Source organism: Pseudopipra pipra, chromosome 1 (genome assembly GCF_036250125.1).
Source record: "Pseudopipra pipra isolate bDixPip1 chromosome 1, bDixPip1.hap1, whole genome shotgun sequence".
Taxonomy (NCBI): Eukaryota; Metazoa; Chordata; class Aves; order Passeriformes; family Pipridae; genus Pseudopipra; species Pseudopipra pipra.
This window is the reverse complement of record NC_087549.1, coordinates 87,638,536-87,660,112: the sequence shown is the minus strand read 5'-3', so window position 1 is coordinate 87,660,112 and position 21,577 is coordinate 87,638,536. Positions and strand designations below refer to the sequence as shown.

Below are 21,577 nucleotides of genomic sequence, written 5' to 3'. Positions count from 1 at the left end.
CTGGGAAAAGCCTCTCCATTGTTTTCTGTCTCATGAACAGTTCTTCAGTAACTATCTATTTTTTTTGGAGACCAGGGTGTTGGAAAACAATTGAGATACGAGTAAAGATCTCTCCTTCACCATTGAAAGTAAACTGTATGCTTAATAAGATGAAATAATTTGGTCTCTGTGGACCAGAAAACAATAGCCTCGCTGTTGCACTGATACCTTGCAAGTTATGTCCTTGCGTCACCCAAAGCAAACTGGAATAGGGACTGCTCCACAGCTCAGATTCCCTTTAAACCTCTTAGCTAACCTCTTTTACCTCTTCAGGTTTCCCTCTTTAGCACAGACATGAATCAATTGCTTCAGGAAACCTCAATTTCTTTTAAAAAAGAGACTGTACTCAAATCCTCTATGTTTCTTACAAATATCCCTGATTTTTATTCTTTATGCTAGGAGCTGAGATGCATAATGAAGTAAATAACATCAACAACTGTGACTGACTTAAAAGGGAGCAGCAGCAAGTAGAGCTTTGTCCTCACTCTCTCTGAGCAGGATGAGAATCTACTAATTACTTTGTTACAGTCTGGGTGGAAAAAGGAGTGAACTTCAAATCAGCACAGCATTCAATGCAGTATTTCCTTTATAGTGAAGAATGAAAAATAACCCCAGACCTAGGATAAATCTCTCTACCCAATTCCTCCTTTTGTAACCAGGTTTGAGGTTACTTACACAGTGGCACAACACTAGAGATTCCATACACATCTCCACACCTTAGGGTATGTGCCCACCTTTAGCTGTCTATCTCTGAGAAGAAACACTTCCTAGAGGCAAGCTACTGCGTAATGCTCAGGATGAGCAGTTCTTGCACCCTCCTTCTTTGATCTGTCAAATAAAAGCCACTGCAAGGATAAAAAAACCCTAAACGCTCTATTATTTTATTTTCCTGCCACAATTCTATACTTCGTGGCTCTCATTTTTAGAAAACTTTTTATCATTACTTATGCAGATAAAGAGCCACCAGAAGCAGCCAAACGAACCATGTAAGGCGCAATGAAATATTCAACACATATGTTCTCCTTTAAGATAAGACAATAATAACAACAGAACAACTGAAACCTGAGTCTCTTCCAAGTATACTGAGTTATGCCAGTGAAGTCAAACGGGTATTAGAAGTTTAATTTACCTTCTGATACTCAAAGGCACAGAGATTATCCCACTACTGAAAAATCTATCACGACCACTACAACAACAGCAACAGCTAGGGATTTGCAAACTAATGAAGAATACAATTCAGACACTAGAGAGAGGACAAGAAAGGAAGATTCCTCCACAGAGAGGCCCTTCCATGAGGAACATCCTCAGGGGCTACAATCTACTGTGAGCATAAAGTGCTCTTACCTGTGTGAGTGAGCATGTGCCGCTGCAGGGAATTTGCCCATGGAAAGACTTGAGGACAGTAAGGACAGGGGATATTTTGCACGCAGTCTGAATAAGTGTTCCTCTTCCCTCTCAGCAGCTTATCCTTGGCAGTTTCCTTCTCATCCTCACTTGTTCCATTTCTGCCACTTTCTTCCTTGAAATTGTCAGTGGACTGCAGAAACGGGCTAAATTTGTTAGCGTCTGTGGTAGCCAGCATTTTCTCTATGCTGGCAAACTCCCCACTTGACTCCAGATCCACATTACTGCTAAGTTTGGGCTTATTTTTCGTTCCTTTCTTTCTACCTCTCTTCTTAGTCAACCCAGCATCAGCAACGGGAGACTGCTCTGGATCACATGCCTGAGACAGGTCACTGGGCAGGCTGGAGTCTCTCTGAACAGCAGTCATGATTGTCACTTTAGCTTTGGCGTTCCCTGATTTGTCACACCCAGTGGAGCTGCTCGCTGCCTTGGGACTGGCGTCTGGAGCCTCTGTTTTCAGCAAAGCGTGAGCAGAAGACACAGATGAAATGATCTGTGCAATGGAAGCCAATGGCGGCAGCTCTTTAGTTACTGAAGGCTTTGGCAAGAGAGGTGGCGGTGCTGGTTTAGGCCTCAAGGGTCTCAGCAAGGCAGAATTGCCAGGGAGAGCTGGGGAAATGATCGGGACAGTCAAATGCAATGAACCTTTCAGTGGCTGGGGATGTCTGACACCCCGGTTTGTCTCTGAGCCCCCATTGGCACCAAAAACCAAAGGACACTGCAGACAGTTATAGGCTTTATCACTGTTCCCAGAAGCAGCCAACTCTTGATTCCTGGCTTCACATGGGACATCATCTTTATCCTTCTTCAGGATTTTGGGGATGGAGAGGTCAATAGGCTCCATGGAACAGTCGTAAAGGGACAGGGGAGAAGAGCCGAACAGGTTCTCCTGCTTCACTTGCACAGCACTCAGGCTTTTGCTCTTCTGAGAGAAATCCAAAGGCTCATCAAAATCCATCGGAAAGCTGCCCACAGGTTCACGCTTGATGGAAACGTGAGATGATGTTCCAAGCAAGAAGCCATTTTGTGGCTCCAGAAAAGGCGCCATGGGCTTGTGGTCCATATAAGTGCTGTCCTCCAATAAGGAAGGCTCTGTCTGGCTCTCCTGGGCACTGCAGTCCACCGTTAAGATGTAATTCTCAATCTCCCTTTCTTGCACATGCAAGTGCTGCTTGAGGATATGGTGAATGCAATTTCTCTTAGCTGAAAAGGCTGTGCCACACTCCTTGCACTCAAATGGCTTCTTCTTCTGGCACCCACTGTGTGTCCTCATGTGAATGCGGAGGGCACGGTAATGCTTCAGGTCCTCACCACACAGCTTGCACACAGTGTCTGGGGAGCAGAAGGCATCCACCATCTCTGCGGCATTGCTCGTGACATATTCGATGTTCTTCTCTATATCCTTCCTGGTCACTTTGAGGTGCTTCTTCCGCAGGTGCCTCTCACAGTTGGCTTTCACTGTGAATGGGTAGTGGCAGATTTTACATATGTAAGGCCTCTCCCCACTGTGTGTCCGCAGGTGCCGGATCAGTGCTGCCTTGTCAGCTGCGATGTAGTCACAGATGTTGCACTGATACGGGGAAATACCTAAGTGAGAACGGATGTGAGCTCTCAGGACACCAGAGAAGGCAAACACCTGGTCACAGAAACGGCAGGGGTACAAAACTTTCCTCATGGTTGGGGTCTTCTTGTTCGCTGCCCCTGCAATGATGGCTTTGAGGTCTCCTTCTGTGACCTCTTGCTTGATCTTGGCTTCCATACTCAGAGGCAGGAGAGCTTCGATGATGCTGTCCTGCTCCAGTTGCGTCTTCATCTCATGCTGAGTTAAAGGCTCTGCTTTGGGTTGGAGGAGCAACTGTGAGGAAGGACTTGATTTGGCTCCTGGCTGAGGGAGATGAGAGTTGGAGGAGGACTCCACCGAGTTCTTGATCAGCCTCAGAGGGGGAGGTGGGAGGCTTGGGCTGATGCAGCCAGGGGAGGCTTGCTGGGCACTGATAAGAGGAGGAGGTGTAGAGGTTGCGACAACTGTTCGGGGCGTTACCAAAGGCTTTGGCTTCAGTGGTGGCATATGCTTGAAAATGGACTGCACAGGGACAGAAGGTGCCTTAGAAAGTGGAGGAAGACTGATTTGAGGAGGAGCGGAAGAAGCCATCTTCAAGATCTGCTGAATATCTGCCAGCTCAATGGCAGACTCATTGGAGATGGGTTTCACCACAATACTGCTGTCAGGCTGGATAATAAAACCCTTCTGGAAAGGCTGCAGCGAGAGAAGCTTTATGTTTTCTTTTGTAGGGGGAAGGACTGAAAATGACCCTCCCATGGAGGCAGCTTCCAGAGGAGAGAGGCTGAGCAGGGTGGTGCTGCCAGGTTCCTGAGGTAGGTTACTCTTCAGTGCTCTGAGCCGCATTTCTTGGACCTCATCCTGTGTATTGTCCTCCTGCTTGACAGGTTTGATGTCTTTGGTGTACTGTAGGCCCAAGGATGCCATGAAGGCTTTCTGGTCTGGATTCTCGCCAGGTGGGGTCATGGACTGTGGCTTGTGCTTGTCTTTTCCCTGATCCACCACATGTGTTTCTGTGTGCAGTTTGAGTGCCGAAAGCATGGGGAATGCCTTGTTACACATCTCGCAAATAAATCGATGGAAGTCACTGATGCACCTTCGCAAATTTGTTTCACACCAGACCTGCAAGACATGCAAAAATATTTAGAGTAGGTATCTTAAACTGGAAAGGCATCACACACTATTGCAAAACAAAACCAGCTCACTCTCTTTTCCCCTGCCTAAGTTAAGGGGTTTAGAGCAGCCACCACCCATCTGGTATGGAGATATTCCTGCTCCACAGCCTTTAGTGTCCTAAGTGGTGTACCTGAATTAGGGGCTGATTCTCCAGAAGTTCCCCTCTATAAAGGCAAACTCCTTCAGATGGCTGTTCAGACTCTCAAACACTTTTCTATCATGAACTTCCCTACCAGAAACCTCTCTTGTGTCTTCTGATTTTGTAACTTTTACACCAAAACTATAACAGACTTACAGAATTATCTATGTGCTCCACCCGGACCAGCAATAAATTTCAGGTCTACCACCTTGCAGCCAGAAGAGCTGGAAATCAATGATTTAATCCCAGTAGAATAAAAGAAGTGCAGACACTGACTAAGCATGGTCCTTCTGGATTGTGCTGTTGATTTCTTTTCTTTTTTTTTAATAGATATGCAGCGTCATCCAGACCCAAACTAAGGCAAGCAAGGTTTGACAGAGGGAGAAGTAATATCAACCAGCAGAAAGCTTTATGGCTCTCAGAAAAATATTCACGGACTACCTCCCTGCCTCCCTCCAGCCACTTTCCCTCAGAGGTGCAAAACCCTCAGACCTTATATAAGGAATATTGTGGAAAGGTGCCTGGGAGTGTTTAGTGAAGAAATCACTGAATATGTCACTGTTTAGTAAGTAAGGTGTCTGCTCAAAGTTTTTTGTAATAAAGCTTTTACATCACAACTACATCCTTGCTAGAGTAAATTAAAATAATGTCTTCCTTACCGTGTGTCCTCTCTACTGATTTCAGATGTGGGATAATTTTGTGAAAGAGAGAACTAATGGGCAGGTTGGAAGGGGCAAGGATCTAATATGATGAAGTTTTCCTTGAGAATGTTTTTATACATCTTTACACTGATAGTTACCCACTGGAATGCTGAAAAAAATCCAGTGCCAATATTCTCCAGATGACAAAAGAAAAGGAAAAGGCAGAAAATGTTTGAAGCCTACACAAACAGTGCTTTCCACAAAATATTCTATATGCACTCTCTGCCTCAGCAAGATTTCATAAGGTATGTGCTGTAGCAGCTGGTATCTTACACTATGAAGAACAAGAATACCTGAGAAATGCGGGGGAACTTCCTACAGGAGAAGTCTGTGAATCCCAAGTCGTGGAAGCCTGCTGGAATCGAAGGGTTGTTCTGAATGAAAGGCTTTCCCATGGGATCTCTGGGAAGCTGCTTGTGGATGACTGCATTATGGCGCAGTAAGCCCCGATGAGTACGAAAGGTAATACAACAGATGTCACACCTGGAAAGGAAAGGAATAAAATATAAATGACTTACTGACTGCTGTAAGCATAAGAACTAGCATTCTTCTTGCTTTAGTACACTCTCCTTCCTCTCACTCCACGATACCAAGAACCTGCTAAATGCAAAAAAAAAAAAAAGCCACAGCATGTTAAAAACTGATCTCCACAAAAAGGCCATTTCAGTCAGTCACTTTCTACTAGTTTCTGGCTAATAAGTTCACTGAAAGTTTAAAGAACATAGCACATGAGAACTGACAATCCCACAAGGGCAGGCAGTAAAATGGCAGCTGAGACCACAGCCTTCTGACAACCTTCCCATTGTCCAACCAAAAATATTTCAATGGGCTTTACACACCATTTCATTTTTACTAAGAAATACTGTTAAAACAAACAACATTTTAAAAAAATCAGTGCCAAGAAGACGCTAAATCTGATTTAAGTAGCAAGCAGCTGCAAATGTATAAATAGCACCTTTTATAACCACTGCTTAAAACATACTATGGCACACCACTCAAATACCCATGTGTGAATCTTCCTCACACTGCCTTTCCATAACCTTCCACTGATTTTTTTTTTCCAAGCTGTTATGAGAAATATACTGTTTTAAAAGGAAAACCAGAAGGGGAGAAATATCAGAGGGGGAAGACCTGAAACAGGTTCAACACTTCTGACACTCTTACATCTCCTTCACAGCCAGTGTGCCCTGAAGAAAAATGCAGAAACAATGTCTTTTTCTACCTGCACTTTACTGCTGTGATTTCTTGCTTTTCTTAAGTTCTCAGATCCCAAATTCAGCTAAACAAAGGTTTCTCACATGAAACATTGCATTAAATAACCAAAGCTGTGCTGCAGGCAGTAAGGGCTACGCAGCAACATTTGGCCAACATGTAAACAAGCCTATTCCCTTTTAAATATCTGGAATTTGAGCTCTGCAGCATGACAGGTCACGTCCACTCTGCATTCAACTACTGATACACAGTTTCACTCAACACAGTTCCTTGTGGTTACAGGTCCAGCTCCAAACCAAAGCACAGGCTTCACAGAAGCAAATACCAGTGAATGTGAAGCAGTCAGATTTTGTCAGTGAGAATACTAGAAGCACTAGGAGTTTTTCACATCTCCCCCTGCCTTAGTTCTTCCCATACCATCCTTGCTTTCTACATCAAGGAAAAGGACATGTGCCTACTCATTAAAAAAACATCCTGCAATTCGAAATGACTTCTGACAAAATCCTGAAACCACTCCCTCCCTGTCCTGTCCTCAACAAACTCCCATTGTTGTTCTTTTTATCACTACATAAACTCCCACAGCCATTTTTTTATTCCCTGAAAATGAAGAGATAACAAAGTCACCCACAAAGCAACTGGACTCAGTCTCTGAGTGGTGAAAGAAGCAAGTGTGAAGTGTATATAACACAGCCTTTGTTATCAGAGTACCCAGAAAGCTTGGACATAAATATTGTGCGCTGAAGTTTTAATCTGCTTTAACTCTCCTGTCAATTCCCTTGCATCCTACCTTTACAACTATTGCTAGCACAGTTCCTCCAGTCTATTAAATACCAAACCAATGCCATTTACAAAGCTAATGTTTGCTTAAAAAGGTATGCTAAATGTGATAAGAATCTCTGGTGGTGTGGGGGAAATGCCAACACGTAGTACTTCTCCAGCATCAGGATCTACGGCCCTCCTCCAGCTCACTTGGCAGCACCTACTCTATGATGCAAAGCTTTCATCTTCAGTGAAAACAAAAACACACACAACCACCAAAACCACTGGGGGAAGAAGGGCATTAAAGGGTTAGAACAGTCACCCGAAGAAGTTGCAGGCTACTGAAATAAACTCACTTTTAGAGGTGATGAAAATACCTTGCATGAAAGTGAGCAGTGTTTCTGGCATGCTCCTCCTTGTATGTCAGCATACAAACAGCGAGGCCTTGGAAGCAATGCTCCTGCACCATCAGGAGCATCACTGGCTGTTCTGCAGAGGCACACAGACCCTCACACCTCAGGGCATCTTGAGGCATTTCCAGGCCAGTGTGCCCGGCCTCCTATGGCCCAGCAACCCAAAGCAGTGGGTGTATCCCCTCCTGTGTGATGAGGCAGGCACAGCTACCGCTGAGAGTACCACAGAGTTACTGGGAGAGCTGGCTCCTGCTACTGTATCCCCAAGATCTGGGCAGAGCAGGAGCCAGTAATCCTTGGCAAGCAGCCAGATGTCCTGCAGACGGGTAAGGTGTGACTCATCAACCTTGCAGCACTCCCTCACCTCCACTGGCTGTGCAACGTGCTGATTTTAAGCACTAGTTTATTTAGGTCTCCCATCAAAAGCTGCACTTCAGAGTTAATCTTTCTGAGCAGACACCCGTGTGAAAGTCCTCCACAGTACACCTGTATCAACTGCTATGCCTCAGGACAGTAAAAATTTGCAATTTAAAAATGGTGTTTTCCATGCAAAGGGAACTGCCTCCCCTCCCCCCAAGCAAAAGTAATGTATCTCACTCTTTTATAAAGCATAGAATGAAACACTCCTCTGCATTTTTCTCTTTCTTCCTTAGTCTTCTTTTCTTTTCCTTGCTGTGGGTGAAGAAGCAGCAAGTAAAAAGTGAAGTTGGGAAAAGGATTAAGCTCTTTTTCCATTCGGTCAAAAAGAAGCACCTGGCTGAAAGTGGAAACATATAGAAATTATGCCTGGCATTTCAAGATGCAGGCTCTTCAGGGCATATAAATGCACCGCGCTCTGGCTCAGCACTTTGCCCTGGTGGCACAGCTTACAGAATCACAGAGGAGCTGGAGCATGGGAGGGACCTGTGGATGCCATGTCTTTCTCTGTGTCCAGGCACACCTGTACAGGCAGCTGCAGTTTGGAGAGTTGGAATAAAAACAACTTGAGAAAAGCCCTCCCTGAGAGATGTGGAGCAGCCCCTCTAGGCAGGCTCCCCAGGCAAGCTAGTGACCTGGTGGGCTCCAGTCACCACACCGGCACCTGGTGCCCATGCTGCTTGCCAAGGACAAGTGAGGTCTTTGTAAAGCTGCTCCTGATGCTGAGGGGTGTCACCATGCCACCAGTTCAGGAGATCTCTCAGGCTCTGCAGACCTCACTTGGGCTTGCTACAGATGCAAGCTATTTAAAATACACACCTCGTTTGCCCAAGTGTCTGCACAACGGTTTTTTTCTGCCTGTGTTTTTGCTGAGTTCCTTCCCCTCACCTCAAGTAGAAAGGGAGTCTGAATTTCTCACAAATGACATGACTTGAGCTTTGAACACAATCAGCAGTGCAGATGCAGACAGGGATCCATAGCACCTCCAAGGAAAACTCTGCAGGTACTAAGTGTCAAAACCTAATTAGTTAAGGCAAGCATCATGCTGCATTGACTAAGGCTTGTGTTAAATTTAGAATGGAGTAAGCTGACATGCCTAACAGTGCATTAACTGGAAGCATTAGCTTTTTTTAAGGAAGTCTAACCATTAATTTCTCTATTTTGTCATCAATACTATTTCCCATCTTTAGGTAGTGTCAATGCCTACTGTATTTTTAAATCTAAACCCACGGTCTAAGAAGGATAAGAGAAAGGAATCCTAGGTGACATGAACATTTCTTCATCTTGCTTAAATTGCTTCAAAAAAAAGTTAAAGTCTGAAAAGTCCAGCATATCAAATAAAGCATCTGAAACATATGGTAATATTTTGCTCATGATGAACTTAAAAAAAAAACCAAACCAAAACAACAAAAACCCCTCCATCTCCTTAAAATTTCATAAGTCTGTTCATGTGCAGTGCCAAGTCAAATACGGATGGCACGGCTGCAGAGAACAGTGATGGGAACAGGTTTTGAGATTGTTCGCAGAACAGGCAGAGCAGTGGCTCAACACCTGTGCAGAGATAAAAGCACTCTACTTGCAAGGTAAGTTTCCAGATGTATCTAATAAAAGCTGCTGTGCTATCACGTGATTGCTAGTCTTGGCCACAGTCTTCCATTTTTCTATAAATATGATTACAGAGTAGGGAGAAAAAAGCTGTTCAGTTCCAAGCACAGAGATTCAATTTTAAGCGAAAAGGAAAAAACTGGTTTTAGCAGCTAAGGTTGCTTGAAAATGAGCTCAATTCTCAATTGAATTCTTTATGTTTTGAAGTAATTCATACCTGTACACTGCCAGTGTAATACCAGGGCTCTGGCTCGCTGGCAGAGGTGCACAAAGCAAGAGGATAAGAAAACACAACTACTAAAACACAAAAGCAGAACCAAAACATAACAGTGCAATGACCAGGCTGCGCTTGAAGCTCAGGCTACATATTACACCAGGCAAGTCTGTTTAATTATTACTACACCAGTGGACTTTTTCTTTTTTTTTTTTTCAAATGCAGACAAGGTCTTTGTGTAAAAACACACTATTAAAAAGCTTTCTACTAAAATAAGTTAGTATTCTTGAAATCTGTAATGCTAATTAGGATATAAAAGCATTTTAACAGGCTTTAAGAAATAGTCAGTGCTCTGTGAAGCTTGTTCAAGAGGCAAGCCAGGATTTGCTACACTTTTGACAAGTGGCACCTATGCAAGAAAAGTTTACATTAGCAGTGCCTGTTGCCTTGTATTACACTCTCCTCTGAGATAATTCCAATTTCTCAGCAGAGGAAACAGCTTTTCTTCTTTAAGAAATGGAAAGACATTTTAGAAAGGAAATGCAGAGCCACAGTTTAAGCAAAATTAATCAGTCTTGATTTTGATTAGGAGTGATGCAGACAAACATTCAATCTTTCTAAATTTTATATTTCAGTAATCAAGATACAAATGCCAAATATTTATATCCATCATTATGTTACCAAGAAATTAAACAAACGCTATGCTCTGCATTGCTTGAGACTGGCGGTGGGAAAGCGAAAGTGACATTTACTATTCTTCTACTTATACTTCCGAAACCACACAAGAGCAGACTAAACCCTGAAGTTTTCACCCATGGGGCTCACTAAGACAAAGTTGCTCATGTTGTGGATGTGAACAAAAAAAAACAGTGTGAATTTCTAGGTCTTATCTAAAATAAAAAGCTTGATATCACTTTGTTCCTTTCCTGTTTGTCCTCTTTAGCAACTTTCACAAACAGAAGCAAAGAAAACAAAACAAGAATGGAACATATCCTGAGACAGAAGTCATTAATATATAATTAAGTTATGAAGCTGTCTAACTCCTCCCACTGAAATCCCTAGTATATACTGTATATATTTCTGTCTTTATCACTATTATTCTCCTTTCTGTCTTACTTTATTTGCAGAATTAATGTGGCTCTCATGAGCAAAGAAAATCCTGTGCCTAGGACCTAAAAGTAATACGACTGGGCAGAAGAGAAAGATCAGTGATTCCCTGCTGTTGACTCATGCCTGCATCAGGGAGAGCAGGCTCCCAGACTCTGTACTGGCAATGTCTGCTGCAGGGAAGGCTGACAAGCAGGAGGAGACGAAGAAAGGATGGTTTTGAACACAAGGATTTTCACCACCTATGAAAGAAAAACTAGCAGGTTATAAACATATCCCCCTTCAGGAGAGGATTCCTTTGCTTCTCTTTTGCTTCTTTTGGGGCAAGGCAAAGGGAGAGAGATGAGAAAGAGCAAATTGGTCTCTGCTCCTGTGCAACCCCACCCAGGTCCAGCTACTCATCTCCTTTTGGATAAAAAAACCCCCTTCCTGGCCTCCACACCCAGGGCCCTGGGAAATAACATCCAACAGCTGCACTAATCTCTCCCACTTGCTGTAGATGAGTGACAGAAAAGCAGCAGTGCTGCGAACTCGCTCCTGCCTCCCTCCCCAGGGACCCCTGTGGGTCCTCCTACTGTCCTGCAATGACTGTTCCTGCCTCCTTCCCCGCAGGATCGTGTCTGACCCCGAAGGACCTGCTGCTCTCCCATCTCGACCTCGCCCAATGCTATGGGTCTGTGCTGAAACCACAAGAGGCACAGCAGCATCAGGAGCCAACTCCCTGCCAGGCACGACGGGACAGAGAGGCTCCCCTCCCTCTCTCCCCGGCGTGTAAGGGCCTGGACTCAGCTCACTAACAAGTTCAGTGCGCGCTGCTTCACATACACAGCAAAAGTGGGGCTTTTTTTTTGACTTCTCCCCCCTTCCACCTCCCCACTGGCTGTCTGACTTTGTTAACAATGTGTCCTGTCGCTCTTTTTAACCCTCTCCCCCCCAAAGAAGCCACCCTTGGGTGCAGCAAAGGCTGAAACCCCTGCACCAACCCTTCTATTAATAGAGGGATGCACAATGTTATGTTCATTCCTACAGCTGTACTGTGGTCCAGGCAAGAAAAGTATCATGTTGGAGCCAGAACAGCCCCAATATAAACCAGGGTGATGCTGTACTTCAGAAATTTGTCAGCATGCTGCAGAGCCAGCGTCCCTACCAGTACATCATGACTCACACAGTCAGAGTAACTTGAGTGAAATTAACTGCTATGAGGTTTAATAAAAAGGCATAAGCCATCCTGCGTCATGTTTTAACTTTCTTTGTGTGTGCGCAAAGAAAAAAATCAGGAGAAAAGATTTCACTTCTTCCCAACAATAATGAACTGCATTTACCAGCGACACTTCAACAGTGCCAGATTTAAACATCTCTGCCCCATTGGAGTGGTAGCTTACTCTACCATTTACTTCAACAAAATTAACATGCAACTAATTAAAAATAAAGGGGAAATGGGAGATGGCCTGCGGACATTTGCACAAAGCAGTCATTTTCTCATAATGACTTTTTTACTTAATAAAGGTCAAAGTTTTAAAAACCAGAAGTCTCAACAAATTGGCTGGAGAGAATCACAGAGAAAGAGCTGAAGATCAACTCAAACAAAAATGAAAAGTTTAACAGTTAGGGCAAGCATACCTGGGAAAAAAAACCAACCCTCTGACCAGTACAGTCCTCTACAACTACCAAAATTGGAAGCTGCACAGCATTCAGAATAACAGTCACTATTTGTGCAAACAAACTCAAATGAACCTTCTGGTATTCTTTCAGGGTAAGAAATGGAATGCTCTTCCTACCTTCTAACACCTTTCAAATATGAAAGCAAAGTACTTGTGCTATTTTAAAATTAACAGTAAGAGTTAAAAAAAAAATCTATGTGTCTACCACGTTAAAAAACAACACAATTTTTCATAAGTAACATAAAGAGAAATCCCACAACCACATACTGATCGCAACAGGGCTCACAAATAGGTGCAGCTGAATCTGGACTGCACGCCCTTGCCCTTACCTATATTTGCAGGTAAGATATGCTCAGCATGCAGACATGACTGTGAACACACTTTGAGAGAGCCTGTGTATAAACAAATCCTGATACTTAGGATCAGGCAGGTGTGTTAATAAGCTATTTTGGCTCAGCCCTTTTTCTCTCCTGTATGCCCTTTTACAAGCAGCTTTCCTCTACAGTCAGCTTTGCATTTACCCACTTTCTATTCTTGCAGCCGAGCTAAGATATTCAACACCATGTGACACACCACACAGTTTCACATGAGAGCATCACTCCCTCCGTCCATTCACTATCTGATATTTTTATCCGGCTGCTCTGGATTCCCAGTCTCCTCACACAATGAGCTCCCTGAAGTGAGCTGACCACTTCTAGGCCAGGGTTGGACTCGCGCTGCTCTTCAGATGTTTCCCATTTCTCTTTTCTGAACAGAAACTTCAGAAAGCACTTCAAGTGCAGTTCTGCTCTGCTTTTGCAAGCCAGCACACAGACAGATGCTCAACCCACTGATTCTACTTCTCCATTAGCTCAGTAAAAGGATGCATTCACCAGCTTGCTTGCATACCCTCTCCTCTGCCTTACTGAGTTGCATTGTACCACAGCACATTTTTGGTTATAGCATTTACTAGAGCTGGATTTCATCGTCATCAGCTGTCTCATGGAACTGCTCCTGCACTGAAAATACTGCCAGTAAGAGATTAGTTCTAGTTCCTATTAGCAAGATACTGGAAAACTGCTTGAGAGATGAGCAGAACAGGAGAGTCAGCCTAATCAGCAATGCCACACAACTGACCCTTGTCTCCATCCTTGGCTGTAACAAGTTTTGTAGCATTGACTCTCGTTAGTACTCAGTAACTCCAGCGCAGTTCCCACCTAAACTATCCTTGCTGGTACAATCTCAAACAATGACTCAGAATGGAAGAACTGGGGCCAAAGTTTAGTATGCCAAAACCAGAGGTCAAGGAGGTCCATGAACATGTCCATGCTAGAGTGCTCTCCATCTCTCTCAACAACTGTGTAGGATACAAGCTCAGAATTATTCAGCCTCATTAAAAGAGCACAGCTTTTCTTATTTTGAAGTGCTAACAAGGAATGAGGCTATGTGCACACCAACAGTTGTGACAGACAGAAAAGCAGTATATAATCTCACAATGCTGAATGAAGATGACTCATCATTCATGCTTCAAATTGCTTCCAGTAACAGCAGCGTCAACTATCAGGAAAAAACTTCCTCTCCCCACCCTGAACCTGTAGTTTTGTCTTATAATAATATAAATTGCAAACAACATATAGTTTTCAAACACCTTCACTCTTGTAAATTTGCAATGTCACTATCACCTTCCTCCCACAAAAGGCTGGCCACATGCGAAAAGCAATGTGCTTCACAAAAATGAAGCCAGCAGGATTACTGCCTACTAGACAAGGAGAGAAAAGACAGAAATTGAATTCCTAAACTTGCTTAAATAGGCATTAGCAAAACCAGGAATTAAACTTAAGGGTCTTTTTCTTATTGTTGTCTTTTTTTTTTTCTTTTAACATCCCGTACAATGTACTTCTAGTCAGTCACACTGCTGGCTCTGTAAACAACTTAATCTTGTGCTAATCTTTTCTACTGGTGCTAATGATTGAAATCATCTCCATGCACTTTAAATTTACATTCATTTCTTTTCTTGGCTATTTTCTCTCCCTAGAACCAATGTGCAGAACAGCCCTGAAGAACAGTAACTGGGCAATAAACATTAAATATTCTAAGTAGCTGGAATAATTTTCACTCAAAACCCACTTCCTTTTGTCTTGACATAAATGGGCCTGCTCATGTGCATTGGCTAAAATGATTTAAGATTGGAACCTAGGTCCAGGTGCCTGGCAGCATCCCACCACCTGCCACCATACACTAAAGAATGCAGATGTGCTGGCAAAGAGGGAAACTGGGTGACCAGCCCAACTAAACTGCAAGCTGTATGTGACATCTTGTGAAATGATTTTCCCAGAGAGTCCAGCAGACCATTCCTAGGACATTTAAGTTGTCCACTCCATCTAGGTGAAGCCAGGTAACACCAAGACACAATGACAGCATTTTCCACCAGTGAGTGTTTTCAGAAACAAGAGCTCACAGCAGTTACTCTGGTAAAACTGGAGGCAGACAACCGCAGATACCAATGGTCAGAGTGTCCCGACACTTTCTCTTCCAGGGCCTGAGCTCTTCTGTTGCTGTGCCCATTACTGATCTAGCTGTTCAAAGCAATAACTTTCCATGGCAGTGTTCAACCTCTAGATAATTTGACTTAATAATTTTCATGAAACTTAGGTAGGCTTTTTTGAAGAACAAGGTGGGCTGGGGATGGCTTTTGGTTTTCTTTGTTCGGAGGTTTTACAGGAGCACATTACCCTGGGGAAAGACAGCTACTTTCGCTGTCCTTGTGAAAATATGCCTGGGATTTGGCAAGTTATAAACCTTAATATATTATATCACTGTTTGGATAGGCTTTGTAAAAGGTCAAAAAACTTAATCTACCCTGAATCCATTCATGGTAACAGGGATCCACTGGTTCTGGTCACCAGATCAGCTCAGTGACTTAGGCAGGCAGTGTCTTTCACACTGCAACGTCTATTTCTCGTCTCCTATAAAAATGTAGCAAAAAGAAATCCTGTAACTGAAGGCAAAGTCACACTGAACCAACTGTGATCAGAAAGTCCCCATAATGTTCATTAAGAGCCAGACTTTTACCATATTCAAACTGCACAACTATCCTTGCTAAGAACTGAAGTTTAAACATGAACATCCTTTCTAAGAAAGGAGGTAACTGCAACACTATCAACATCTCCCCCCTGCTCTCCTCAGGGAAGATACACAGGCGTGAGAGGCAGCATAAATGTCTCCTCACTGCTGTGAAGAAGTAAAAATTAAAAAAACTGTACAAAACCTCCGGGAGGAGAAGGAGAGGAAATATAAAGGGTATGCTCTGGTTACACCAAAACCCAACTGAGGAATTTTATAGCGTACGTACTCTTTTTAAAAAAGCCACAAGTTTTACTTTAAGCCTGTTCCGTTGTACTTGCCAAAGGAAAGAGGAGAAACCTAACATAGCACCTGGAGAGGTTTCTCCCCAGGAAACCCTCACGTCTCCTTTGCTTGCACTGCTGATGTGCTCAGAGCTGCCTGTCAGGTGACCTGTACAAGCACATCACCACGTTTGACAGCCACAAAAGCTTCCAGGGAAGTTATCCTGCTCCGCGAGGTTTCTCATTTTCACTATTGGCTGCACAGCGTTTCAGCGCTCTGCTATTATATCAACACTCAGATACAAACTCACCAAAATAGAAGGCGTCCTGAGGCCCCAGCTGCAGGGAAATAGACCTCTTCTTTAAACAATCCAAGGTAGAGAGGCCAAGGAGGTCAGAAAGCACCCCCGGGCCACCTCCTACTGCTAACGGGGACTGCAGACAATCTTGCTGGGGCTAGCTCATGTCACTAATTAGGGTGCAGGTCCCAGAGCTTCAAAGGGACAGAGAGTGACCAGGGGGTGTAATGCCATGAAGGAGATGCAGTGCCACAGCCCATTGTCAGTGGGACAAAGGGCCCTATTATTGCTTCCAAGAGCAGGGCAGTTCTTACAGTAATTAGGAGACAAAGATGCACGATTTAGGATTTTACATAATCAAGAGATACTCTCCCAAGCGGGAGCCCCTCTCACACAATCAGTGGATTAAGTATTGTTTATTCTGCTGCAAGTAAACAATGAGGTGCTCCCTGCTCGAGGTTTTACATGAAAAAGCGGTACCAGGGAAGACAATGCGGAGTGTCTTTTCAACTGACTTTGAACAGCTAACCCTGTGATTTAAAGTTGTTCATTTGACAGTATCTGGAAGGGTATTGGCCCACCCCGTAAATTAGCTGCTCACATACTGATCCCGGGGCTACCAGACAGCCGTACCTTTTCTGCTGCATAGCAGGAGGGGGGCCGGGACAGACAGACTCAGACAGCTCTGGGGGCAAGAGGCTCTATTTACACAACAGCACTATAATGGCAGGATTAAAGGACCACAAGGAAGCCAGGCAGAAGCTCCTGCCCACCGGGGCACTTGGTCGCTGCTGAGGAAGCATCCCTGAAGGGAGGCTGGTACCACCATCTAGGCAGTGCACACTGTTGCACTGTTTCAGAGCCGGTCTGCACTCATTTTCATAGTAACTACTGGGGGGAGCAAAGAGGAATCGAATGTTTGCCCTGTGCCCTTATAATGAGAGGCACGGCTAGGCAAACTGAGCATCACTTATTTTTGGTCATGACAAAACAGTCTGTACTGGGCTACCTATTGCAGTAGCTCCAAACCAACCACCAGCCCCCAGAGCATCTGGCTCCGGGATACACATCTGATACCTGCTTCACAGGTCCCAATCAAGTGACCCTACTTTTACAATATGGGCAATAAAAAGAGACTGAGGGTGTTATGCTCCCTGCCCTTTGCTCATAACACAGTTACTATGCTTTTTTGTTCGTTTGAACTTTAATGAGAGTTCTTTCCCCTTGTCTTCTACAATAAGGCAACAACAGGACTTGATGAACTCCTTCTAACATTTTGCAGTCTGCTCCCCCACCACAGGCATACTCGTATACATATGCCTCTTGCTCTGATACTCTAGCAAAATATTCTCTTTTCCTCATCTCTTTCACTCAAAAAAGCACCCTTAAGCCTCACCAAAAAGATTTCTATCACATGAACTCTGGACTGAGAACGGGCATGCCACATTCTGCTTATCTCGTTGAATCCTACAGCCAGTCTTGCACAACACTGGGAGCCAGGGGATTACAGCCCCTGTCTGCCAAGGATTTTAACCCATTTCCTTTGGGATGAAAGAGTCACCTTAAGAGCAACTCAAACTGCTCTGCTTACAAGAGGATTTTCTGTTTGGTTGGGCCAAGCAGACAGTGCCATTTGACTTGTCTAGACTAGGACAAAAGGTGTGTTTTAAACCAGATGGGCAGGGTAAGTTGCACTTGAATCTTGTAGCTGACCAGGGAGAACCACAGCTTTCTTGTCCTGTCCTATCTCCACTGACTTGTCTTAAACTGCTGAAGTAAATACTTGACAATCCCCCCTTACCACCATCTAGACAATTTCATAAAAACCAGCATCCCAGCACAACCCTTAAATCATGCCCACAGAGCTCAACAATTGTGGCTCTTGATTTAGGGACACATTCTAATCTTTGTTGTTCAACACAATCAAGGGTAGCAAAATCCATATCAGGTGAATATTATCCAAAAGCAAGTCTCCTAATATTAGAGAAAGAGTTGCATGAAGAGGAACAGCACGTTTGCACAGCCAGTGTGTCCCCCTGCCTTTCTGCAGCAGACAGCAAAGCTGCCAAGCTAGAATGGTATCTATTCCCTTATCTTTTATCCATCATTCAAAGCAAGACAATCCACCTCTTCCTCTGGTCCATCTTTGCGAAGAAGACATATCTTCACAGAAGTTTCAAAATAAGGGTAATACCAGGATAAAGCTAATATGAGTCACTTTTCTCTACAGCATGAAGCGTAAGACAAAATTGTCTCAGACTCCATTTTGTGTGGCTTGCAGAGCTTTTGCCAGAGAACAGAACTGTTTCAGTTTTGATCTATAATGAAAATTTACTTCATTTACCTCAGAAGCAGCAAAGCATATTTAATTAACCAACATTTAACGGACCAAACTTTTCAACTCCTTTTCAATTACTAAATTGCAACACTTACAATGCCTTTAAAAATATGTCACATGGACTTATCACGGTTTTCTTAAAAAAAAAAAAAAATAAAAGGAAAATTTAATAGAATTAATCCCATTTAATAGAATGAGATGCCTCTGCTCCATGCCATTCTATTAAGAACCTGTATTCAGGAGTAAGTGTTGATACTTCGAGATGCTGAATTAGAGTCCAATGTCCCAAAATAAGCTTGAAACACTGATAAGCTTCAGCAAACAAACAATCTCCTTTTCTAAAATAGCAGCTTTTCTACATGTTTAAACTAGCCTTTAAATATCTCTTTTGTATCTTCATGTATCTGGCTCTACATTTCTCTACGGTAAAAAACAGGAAATAAAAAAGTATCAGGAGTCTCAGGGGCAATTACATGAACCAAAATACAACATCCAAGCATCTTCCCAAACAATTAATAACTAATTTTTCCTTGTTAAGCGAAGTTGATTTAAGCCAAAATCCACATCATTCCCTAACCTCAACAGGCAGAAAAGTATAAAATATTTTATTGAAAGTCTGGAACCAGAAACTCATCTATCTTCATTCCCATGACTCAAAAAAACCCCCTTCGTATCCAGCTGCCTTCTTCTCCCCAAACAGAATAATCTTGTAAATTAATACCTGAATACTTTTATCAGGTTTTTCTCCATGTTTTAGGCATCTTCAGTTTAACTTGCTAACTTGTTAAAATTTTGGACTGTTGGCATTTTACAGTTTTATGTAACAACAGTGATAGGTTTCAAGGGGAGGAAGGGGGCTATAATTTTTTCTGAAATATTTCCAGCTATTAACTAGCAAGATTTCCTGAATATGCAAAATATAATAGAATTAAACTCTACAGCACCCTGGTGACACAGGATGAGGCAAAACATTTAAAAACCTGCTCAAAATCACAAAGAGGGGCAGGGGGATGAAGGGCTCCTTCCCCTCCCCAGAAGGCTCCCTCAGGCCATCTGATGATGAGAGACACTCTTGGTATTATTTCTTACCTCAGTGAATTATCTGGATGTGTTTCCATGTGGGACTCCAGCCCGTACTTGCAAAAAAAGTCTTTGAAACACACTGGACAATGATAAACTTCATCGTCAGCCTTCTTATCCCCTTCACCAGAGTGACCATCCTCGACAACCTTCAGAAAAAGGGAAAAAAACCTCACTAGACCAAATTTTAAGGAACAAATCAAACTTGCAATCCATTCAAAGTCTTTCTTTAGAAACAAAGTAGCAGTCTTCGGTCCTAACCTTGCTGCAAGCAACCAGAAATTACATTCCACAGCAGAGAGGGTAAGCGACAGAGCCTCTGCACATGTGTAAGAACATGCAGGACAGAAAAGGACACTCAGTAGGAGATAAAGTGTGCAACTGAGTCACAGATATATCAGTTCTGATGAGAAACTGATCTGAACAACTTATAAGCCCGTATGTTTAAATACCACTGAACTAGCATTCCTCCCCCTTCAGAAAGCCAAGGGAGCTGTCAGCCTAAATTATTTATGCCACTGAGATACTTCCAACTGCTAAGTCAAGTGGTTCAGGGAAAAGCAGTGGGCTTGTGCATGTTTTCTGTAGTTCTCTACCGATTACAGGGAGAAAAGCATGCACAGAACGAGGGATACTGTGCTAAAACGAACTGCTTCTAGCTTGCCATTTAGAGATAGTAAGTGGAAAGAGTCAAGTTTGGCAGACACCATACACGTTGTACAAGTATTTCATAAACAAAACCCTGGTGGAAATGTCTAGCCTTCAAATAAATATTTTCTGGTCGTTCTTGCAACTCCAATAATGCAGGATTATGCTACTGTGAAAGGGAAACGCACTGCAGATTTTTTTCCCTCCGGATCAAGACAAAACCAGACTTGCACTGTTGCTGCTTTGAAGTAAACAGTATTTTTTAAAAAGTTTAAATCACCATCCTGCAAGATTACTAAGAATCAAATGTGAAGAAAAAAAAAAGCTATGGGAAAAGCTGCAGCAGCAAAAGAATAGTTCATCCTCTTGTCATCCAACATCAATTTTTTGTAAATCATAAGCAAATCCAAAAATTTAAACAATAAAGAATTTGAAAAATCAAATTATTTCAATCTCAGACAACCGTGTTGGCTACACGGGACAAGCATAGCAACTCATATTCAGGGCTGTAACACAACCACATTTTAATATTTCTATGCTGACTGCGCGAACTCAACAGCAGACAGTCGAGGAGGTAGCCAGAAACATCTTTTACTTCATGCCCCATAAAGAACCTTTTTTGCAGGTGTTCTCTCTTCTCTGTCCAAATCAGCATCGTGACTAAACTTCCGTTTTGAAGGTAATCGCCTGCGCCTCAGCGGCGAGGGGGGAGTTGTGCTCGCTGTGCTGTTCGGATCCTTCTCGTGAATCTTCATGTGCCTGAGCAGGAGGGGGAAGAAGACACTGTCAGCAGGCAAATCAGGGCAGAAAGTCCACGTAAATTTTAATGCCAACACCATTTCTAAGGTTTTCCTTTAAAGGATATCATCAGAGATTCCGTAAACCAGACTGAACTTTAGAAAAACAACTGGGGTATGATCCAGCCCAGGCCCTTTGCAGTGCCTGGGACTGCATGGAGCTGCAGCAGGGAGACCAGAAGCTCTCCTCCATGTCCCAACCCACAGCACAGCACTTGCCCTGCTACCATCTAACTCCATGAGCACTGTACCTGTTCCCCATCATCCAAGAAGCCCCAATCCCACCTAATACTGCACAGCAATCTACACATCCAGCCTCCCAGTCTTGTGGCCATCTAGTAAGTGAAAGCCTGCAGCTTAGCATTCACTTCTCTCAGTGCAACAAAAGCACCCCATCTTCAGTGGCTCTCCTTTTAGAGTTTGAGATAGTACCCCAAATGGATCTGCACATTCCAGTGTCAGAGCAACACTTAGATATATTTGTTTCCTTCTCATCCTTAACACAATAGTGCACCCCAATATTGAATTTCAACTGCAGCTTTCAAGTCAAGATATATCTGGTCACAGTGGTAAACAGCAACAGGTATAACTTGTGAAACTCCATACTTCCAAGGCATGTTCACAAACCTGCTTTCCCAGGAAAACAACTATTTCTTGTCACAAAGACATGAGGAAAAGGAG

General features: G+C 43.3%; 1 protein-coding gene across 6 annotated transcripts in view; it reads right to left on the bottom strand.

Annotated features, from left to right (window-relative positions):
- Nucleotides 1-21,577, bottom strand: part of RREB1 (ras responsive element binding protein 1) — a 124,345-nt gene that overhangs the window by 20,062 nt on the left and 82,706 nt on the right. For all 6 annotated transcript variants that reach the window (XM_064663843.1, XM_064663864.1, XM_064663848.1 and 3 more), the window contains 4 exons: nucleotides 20,714-20,858; nucleotides 19,461-19,600; nucleotides 5,314-5,503; nucleotides 1,384-4,126 (listed from right to left, as the gene is read on the bottom strand). In XM_064663843.1, the coding sequence (XP_064519913.1) occupies nucleotides 1,384-4,126; nucleotides 5,314-5,503; nucleotides 19,461-19,600; nucleotides 20,714-20,858 (3,218 nt within the window). The remainder of the gene's footprint in view (nucleotides 1-1,383; nucleotides 4,127-5,313; nucleotides 5,504-19,460; nucleotides 19,601-20,713; nucleotides 20,859-21,577) is intronic.